Here is an 8,816-nt window from a genome sequence, read left to right as displayed (position 1 = left end):
TATATATATATATATATTTATAAACAATCAATGGTAATAATAAGAATCAATAAAGTAATCATTAAATTTATGAAAAGTATAATTGAGATTTTAAAAATTTTTTGAGGACAATAAAAAAAAATCGACTAATAAAAATAAAATATTATTTTGAATAAAATATTATTTTTATTGCTACTTTTATCAATAATAATTAATAACATATAAATAATTGGAATTCTTCCAAATAGAAATTCTTAACCTTGCACAGATCATTGATCGATTCTCTGTAGTGAATATCGTTAGTTATTAGTAATGCTTTCTTGATCAAATGATCTGTGGTTTCTTTGAATGACGCAAGACATGCTCTAAGCAACTGCACGTAGATACGTATTTGACCCCTGTTAATAGAATTCTAAGCATTCAATTAATATGCCCTTAGTACCTATCGAATAATTAAACGATACTTATCGTTGGTAAAGTAAGCATTATTATATTACTAATTAACTATTATATTACTATTATATTAATACAATATATTAGTACCACAATATTTTATAATATTTTATAATATTGTAATAAATAATATAATTATAATATTTTTTTTTATTAATAGTGTATCTAAATATTACAAATTGATATTTTTTAAAAGCTACAATATAATTCTTTTATTTTAAAATATTTCTTTTATTTTTAAACATATGTAAAAAAAATTAGAATATCAATGAAGAATGCAATATCATATTTGAAATAAATATAAATAAATTTCATGGCAAATTTATAACTACATATCATGCAAATACTTTAAATATAACTTTTGTTCTTATCTTTATATTATGATAACCTAACTATTCGAAACAATTTCTTTTTATATCATAAGATATAACATGCTGTTGTCAACAGGTGATTTTTTTTTTTTTTTGGATTTTTACTTCAATCTTGAACTATTTATTGACGTAAAATCAGTGGTTATCATATTGTCATTATCATATCATAACAATATTTAATATTAAATAATTTAAATATATCTTGTTTTTTTAATTTTTATTAATTATTTATTGGTTTTTTAAAATGCAAATGTTTCATTATGAATATTATAATATTCATTTTATATATTATTTTATTTAAAAAGCAGTTATAAATATGCAGTTCATATGATTTGAGAACATTCGATAACCTAGCACGTGATTGGTCGAATTGGTGGGTGTGTACAAGGCATGTCACCTGTCACTGCTTTAATTCCACAGTATATTACATATATTATCTGACGCAATCACACATGAATGTTACGATAGTAAACGAAATGCATTTTATATCTTAAATACAAACTATTTAAAATATATATTTAATATGTTTATAATAATAATAAATGTAATTTATATATTTTTAAAACATTTTTTTTCATTTGATTTATAAATATAATTTATTATTATTATTTACTTATTATAAAATGAATTTTTATATACGTAATATAATTTTTAAACTATTATATAAGCTATATAAAATTTTTCAAAAATCATTGATATTAATATATTAGGAAACTAACATATCTTTTACATGTCACATTTTTTTGATACTATATATTTAGAATTATTGTATTTCAATATATTTGACTTAATTATTTAGTAATTTTTTAGAAATATTATTTATTGTGACATAAATTTAATTTTATACTTTTTAATATTATTATTTTAATATAAAAATTAAAATTAATTTTAAATTAATATTTTTTTTTAAATATATATAATTTTTCTAGATATTATTATTATAAACAATACCTTTATGATCAATATATTTATGATTATAATACATATATACATATATGTATTTATTAAATTTATAATATTTATTAAATTACAATGTAAATTAAATTACAATTAGAATTCATAAATAAATATAAATTCTAAAACTTTGGATTCAATCTTGAACTATTTATATGTGATATATTACAAGATATTTTGAAATAAATAGATGAAATATAATTTAAAATACAAATAATTGTTTTATGATATTAACATATCAAAGGAAATAACTTCAAATTTCTTATATGTAACTAGTTTATTATTTTAATATGAAAATATTTTATAATGATTTAAATTTTCAATTCTTTCTTATTTCTTTCTATTTTTATTTCTTTCTTATATTTTAAACTGCAAATTACAAAAATATTGGAATATCATAAAATTTTAAATTTATTTAAAGTTATTCATTTAAATAAAGATATTATTGTTTTTAATATTACTTATGTTGTGTCTTGTGATATTAGAAATTGAAACAGAGAGGGAGAGTAAAAGAGTGAGTGAAAAAATGAGAGAGTGAGAAAGAGAATTCTTGGGGGCTCGCCATCTATCGAAGAGTGACGTTGTACAGCTTGCATCAATGTGAAGCCATCGTCCGTCGCCCACGCGTTGTATCGTTCGTTTTTACCTAAGATAAAATAGCCAAGTGCGTTTTACTATAGTATATTCGCGTGTTTTATTATGCTTTTGTTTCTATGTTTTAATAATTTAATAAATGTTTTATAACCACAAAAATTAATTTTTATCGTTTTTTGTATTATGTCCATATATTTGAAAAGAGGTTAGAAATGTTATATGTTATATTTTAGAATTTTTTTATACAAGTATAATAAATTTTATAATTTTAGATNTATATATATATATATATATATATATAATTCTTATTTCAAACATCTTTTTAATTATTATTTAATCTATAATTTATATTTGTAATGTGTATAAATAACATAATTTTTCTCATTTAAATTACAAAAATTATAATTATAAGATTATAATTTTAATTATGTGATATATTTTAAAACATATCGATCCATCGGTAAATATTCATCCTAAATATTCAGAGAGAAAGCGCAGGCTCAACAAAAAATTAGAAATGGAACTCGGTATATTTTGTACCTTATGTGAATTGGTATACATATAGTATATAATATATATTAAAAAACGTTATTTAATAATAATTGACATTGTGAATTTTTAAAAATTATAATTTTATTAAAAAATTATATGATTGTGTATAAATATATACAAATTTAAATTAATTGTGACAAAAATAGTATTTTTAAAATTATATCATATATTTGATAAAATATAAATATAAATAATTTAATCAAATAAAGATTATGTTCGTTTTAAATCTGACTGAAAAAGTTCTATTACATTTGTAAATAATAATATTAATTATTTTTTAAATCATTGATAAAAGTTTGCAATACATAATGGCTTTTAATATGAAATATAAGAAAAATAAAAAAAAATCAAATTATGAAATAAAAATAAATTATAAATAAAAGATGAATGTAAATATTAAATTTTTAAAATTTTTTTCATGCGAAAGTGATGTATTTTTTTAAAACATATAATCTAAATAATTATAAAAAATCAAAAATAAATTAATAAATAGAACATTATTTCATTGATTTTTAAATATAAACATATTTTTAGATGATTTATTTATAATTTTATATAATATGACAAAATATTATACGTTATATCAAATATTTTTCTATTTTAAAAATATTTAATAATTATTTAATTATCATGTCTAAATATGGAGCTAAAAAAGCAAGTTTATTTTGATATCTGGTTATCGTTTTGTTATGTCGAAAATTAAATAAAAGATAATTTTTCCAATGAATTAAAGATGAAGTAATCCTCGATTTAGAATTACAATAGAAAATGCAAGCCGGTAAATTTTCGCGCGTGCGCTTTGTAAGGTTCTTTGGTCGGTTACTCGTTTATCCAAGAGGTATAAGTATACCAGGATCGAACGTGAATTTTCTTGGAATAGTCAAGCCCGCGTTTTCTTTGACTACGTCACTAATTGTAAGTACTACGTGTCATTCGCGCGGTAACTCGGTCATTATTTTTTTTCTGAAAATATATCGAATGAATTCTTTTTTTATTTTTCTTTTTTTTTGCAAATAATGTAAACCTAACCCACGTATGGATAGATTGATAATTATAAGTTGCAAACAGAAATGTATTATTGAATTAATTTACAAATGAGAAACATAGGTGTTTTTAATCAATGAAATTGAATACATATAACATATTTTACTAATAATATAGATATGCATACTTTTTTTAAATTAAATTTTATATTTTATATCGTTTATAAGCATGATTGTCTAGATATATTACTTTTAAATGTTTATATTTTGAAGTGAATCAATGCGAACATATGATGCGAATGATAAAATGAAATGAATATGATTATAATAAATATTCACGTCTGTCAATTTCAGTAAGTCATTCGTGATGAGAATTTATGATATTTTTATCATTATATTTTTAACATTGATTCTTAATTTAAAATATTTTGATATTGTACATTGTATATAAAAAGCTAGTTTAAGTAAGAGATAATTTTTAAATCAAATAAGTGAATAAATTATGATGTAACGATATCACATTTCGTGACTTATAAAGGAATACAAAATTTGTATGTACGTAAACAAAATTTGTTATATAGAAAAAATTTTCAATAATTTTCATTTAGAATCCATTTCATTCTTTCAATATACAATGACATGTTAAATTATCATAGATCATGACCTTCCAGATTATACATACATGTACATATATGTATATTCAATGATTCTATTTTCATAATATTAATCAACAAAATTCTGATTAATTATTTATATATAATTTACATACAAATTAAAATTCTAGATTCTTTTACGATCTTATCTCAGTGATTTATTTCTTTATTTATAATTATAATATTAAATTAATAAACTATAAATAGAATATGTATATAATATATAAAATATATAAAATTAATATATTTTAAATAAAAATAAAATCAGATTATCTTATACCTTATTGATAATAATAACATTTTAACAATTAGTAAAAAAAAAAATTATTATGTATATATTAATAGAAATATTTATAATCATGAGTTATAATTTTTTATATTTTTTGTTATTAAATAAAAATAAATTTTCTTTTTTTTTAAAATCAATAAATAAGTAGAAGCATTTTGTTATTTTAATATATGTTGGTATTGCTATAAATAATTATAATAAAAAATAATAAATATTTAAATTTTTGTATAAATTTATATTTTGTATTAATTATCTATTATTGGTTATCTACTTGGTTTATAGATTTTTTACATTTTACTTTATACTAACTTTATAGATTTTTAATATATTATGATGTAAACTGTTGCGTTGGTTTCTTTTTCTTTCATTATTATTTTCATATATACATCATTTATTAAATTGATTTTTTAATTATTTAATCTTAAAGTTATATCAAATGATATCTTAAAATTATTCAAAATATTTTAAACATCTAATCTTACGTAAGAAAAAGTGATTATATTATCTATATATGCTTGCTTGTTCCTTTTTATTACATCATTTTTATATTATTTCGTAAAAGATTCATTTTATCATTGATATTTCTCGTTTTTATATAATAATATATGAAATATAATTTACACATTTTTTTACAAGCTGCTTTATGATGGAAATGGAAAACGACAAGGTATCATGTAATAAAGAAATTAACATAAAATTTATAGATATTGATATATGCTTAATTAACAATTATGATTTAGTCAAGCAATAAAATTCAGGAGCAGGCTACAACAAGTACGCCTTCAAATCCGGTGCAGGAGGTAACGAAATTTGTTACAAACTTAAGAACATATAATGTTAAACGGCTCTTATCTTTTCTGTTTCATTGTTTACTCTTTCACATACATTATGGAGGATAAGAAATTGGTGAGTATATTACAAACTGAACGATATGTAATTCTTAAAACGAAAATATTAATTCTTATTTTAGCTGTTAAACTCTTATATATTTATATACTTATATACTTATATATTTATATATTTGATTTTTCTTTTGTTTTTATTATTATGCACATAAAGTTTATGATTTTGAAGACAAGGTATCTTGAAAGTATATTTCATTGACTTAAATTGTGACAAAAACAAAAAATTAACACGAAACGGAAGAAATCTAATCTCGTATAAAGTTCAAATTTCGAACAGTCGAATATCATTGATGATAATGAATATATATATATTATCATTCTCTATGTCCTGTCTATTAAATTATAAATTTCGAATAGAAAAGACTAAAGGTCATATTGTTATTTCCTTGATTTCATTATTTTATTTCATTTATTTTTATATATTTTGAAATGTCGTTTATAAATTTATATTCTAAAAAATATGTTATTTTAATTTTAACAAGTTATTTCTAATTTATGTTGCAAATTATGAATCAATAACTGTTGATTATATTGTCATTTGATTTACAATTCTAAAGAATATAAATAATGCCAAAATTTTACTTCCTTTGATGATAATAAATTAATATCTATATATTAAAAATAATCTTTTATTTATTGAAAATATTATTAAAAATAAATCCTACTAAAGATTTGATTTTTTATTGTATTTTGTATTAATATAAATTTTTTAAATTATTTTTTGAATAGTTTGAATTATTAGTACACAAATAAAATTATTTAATTTTTTTCAACGTGGGTATGCAGAACTTACATAAAATCTGGTTTAACTAATGATAATGAGTCAGTGACTGTATTTTATCATTTATGAAACATTCTTTAATTTTGTTTCTTTAATTATGCTTTCTCTGCTTTTTTTTCATTAAACTTTCTGAATATATAAAATGAAATAAATGTAACATTAAATGAAAAAAAATAGAATTAAATTATTTTGTTTTGAAAAAATTCAAATAAATTTCATATCATATTATATGAATTGTAGAGGAAAATGAATTTTGAAAATTTAAAGATTAAAAGTAATACATGATATATTTTTCTTATTTAAGCGTTCTTCATATTACATAGGTTATGGCAACCGCTTTGTAACTGTAATATTCTTAACTATAAAATTGGCGCACACAACATGATTACTCCATTAAAAGGTTACGTCCGGTTTTGCATTGAGACAGTATGAGCTTGTTACAACAAAATAATAGATCCAGAACAAAATTTTTTTCGTACCATCTTGGTACAGTTTATCTTATTCTCATAAGATAAAATTGTATTATAATAACGTAGTCTTATATTTATCTTTATTCATTTAACTATTCTAATAATTTTTTATAAATAATATAATAATATAATACATATATATATTATATAATACATATTATATATTTCTTCTATAATTATTATCATTATTATGATAATTATGAAAGTCTTTTTTTATTGGTTTCGTATTTTATTCATTATTATAAAAAAAAATTTATATGATAATTTGAAATGTTATTATAATAATCAACATTGTAAACATGTTCATTTAATACGTCGCAGATGAAATATAAATCCGTTCGATAGGATTATGGTTTAAGAAATTGAGAAGGACAAGCATAAGAAATCTAGATCCTTTCATATAGCGTTTATAATACTTCAACTATACAGCTATATTGTATTATACGGATTATGTTAATATATCTACATATTAATCTAGAGTATAACTTTCAAGTATTTCTTTACATCAGATATAGATGCATCAGGTTCTTTATCAGGAAGTGGTTAGCGATCATCATAATCATCAAAATGATTCCTTTATATATTTTTTAATGATATTTATAATTATTGATTTTAAATTTTATAAATATTGATTAAGGGGAAAAAAAAAGAAAGATCTCGTTAGTTTATATCTATATTCTTTTTCTCGAGAATTTTCTCGGAAGAAATGCTGGAATGGTGAGAGAGGTGAAACCTACATTGCTGCACAGTGTTGTCCAATTGGTATGTATAGAGTTTGTTCAAGGGACCTATACCAAGCTTGAGCGAGAAGTAAAGAGGAGAGGGAGATATGACTGGTTTCGAAAATCAGCTTTCGTCCCGCTCGCACAAATGTTGTCTCAGTAGCTTTCATACGCGACCGTGACACGGAACGATTCGGTCGTTGTCTCCTCACTGTCGTCGCATCACTCAATTCGAATTTTGTATATGAGCTAGTGACAAAAAAAATTTTTTTTAATAAGTGTAATACGAAAGCATACGAAATTTTATACCATGACTGACAGAGGGTGGTTACAGGTAAAAATACTTTCAATATAAACATATCTAGTACCAAATAATAATATTTAAATTAATAATTAAAAGTTTCGAATATATTTGGTTTTTTTGTTCTTTACAATTCACAATATAAAATTCAATAATTAATGATAAAATATTTGATATCAATTAATTATGATTATTATTTTATGTGAAATTTCTATTTGGCGGTAAATGAAATATTTTTTTAAATCTATTGTGCTTGTCTTGAGTATTATGAATGTTATTAGCATTGAAATATTAACATTCAATTTGAACATTTGAAGTATTGTATATTTTCAAAACGCGGTAACATTTTCACCATTGACAATTAGTAAGTAGTAGTAGTAGAAGTAAAAATTGTAATAATTAAGTTATATTCAAGGTAAAGAATTTTATCAGTGTTTTTATTTCTAGAAACAAAGAAATATTGTTTAGGTCTTTATCTCATCATCCGATTTTATTACAAAACTAAAATGATATGTATTTAATTTGATCGATCAATTTTGAAAATGTTATTTTTTTCACAGATTTTGAATTGTTTATTTTATTTAATGTGTTAAACGCGACCTATGTTACTCACTTTTTTTTAGATAATCGTATATTATATTAAATTCACAAAAAAAATAAAATTTTTTAAACATAAATTAAATATCACATTGCATCATTATTTAATTTTACTGGAAATGTCTAGTGTAATAAATCGAATGATCGTTAAATAATTATTATATGATACTCACAAAAAAAAATTTACGCTTTGATAATTTAATCCGTTAAAT

At 20.3% G+C, this 8,816-nt stretch overlaps 1 protein-coding gene across 10 annotated transcripts in view; it reads left to right on the top strand.

Annotated features, from left to right (window-relative positions):
• The window catches only part of LOC102674095 (solute carrier family 2, facilitated glucose transporter member 1-like), an 18,613-nt gene that overhangs the window by 2,397 nt on the left and 7,400 nt on the right, over window positions 1–8,816 (top strand). For 3 of the 10 annotated variants that reach the window (XM_031513802.1, XM_006622707.2, XM_006622706.2), the window contains exons 3-5: window positions 5,465–5,495; window positions 5,569–5,628; window positions 5,723–5,734. The exons of 4 other annotated variants lie outside the window; for them this stretch is intronic. In XM_031513802.1, coding sequence (XP_031369662.1) covers window positions 5,465–5,495; window positions 5,569–5,628; window positions 5,723–5,734 — 103 coding nt within the window. Of the gene's footprint in view, window positions 1–3,712; window positions 3,819–5,464; window positions 5,496–5,568; window positions 5,629–5,722; window positions 5,735–7,697; window positions 8,041–8,816 lie in introns of those variants that run through there. 3 more of the 10 variants (XM_006622713.2, XM_031513803.1, XM_006622716.2) reach the window with 3 other exon arrangements.

This window comes from Apis dorsata, unplaced genomic scaffold (assembly GCF_000469605.1).
Source record: "Apis dorsata unplaced genomic scaffold, Apis dorsata 1.3 scaffold_741, whole genome shotgun sequence".
Classification (NCBI taxonomy): Eukaryota; Metazoa; Arthropoda; class Insecta; order Hymenoptera; family Apidae; genus Apis; species Apis dorsata.
Note: the sequence above shows the minus strand (reverse complement) of the source record. Positions and strands in the feature narration are given on the sequence as shown.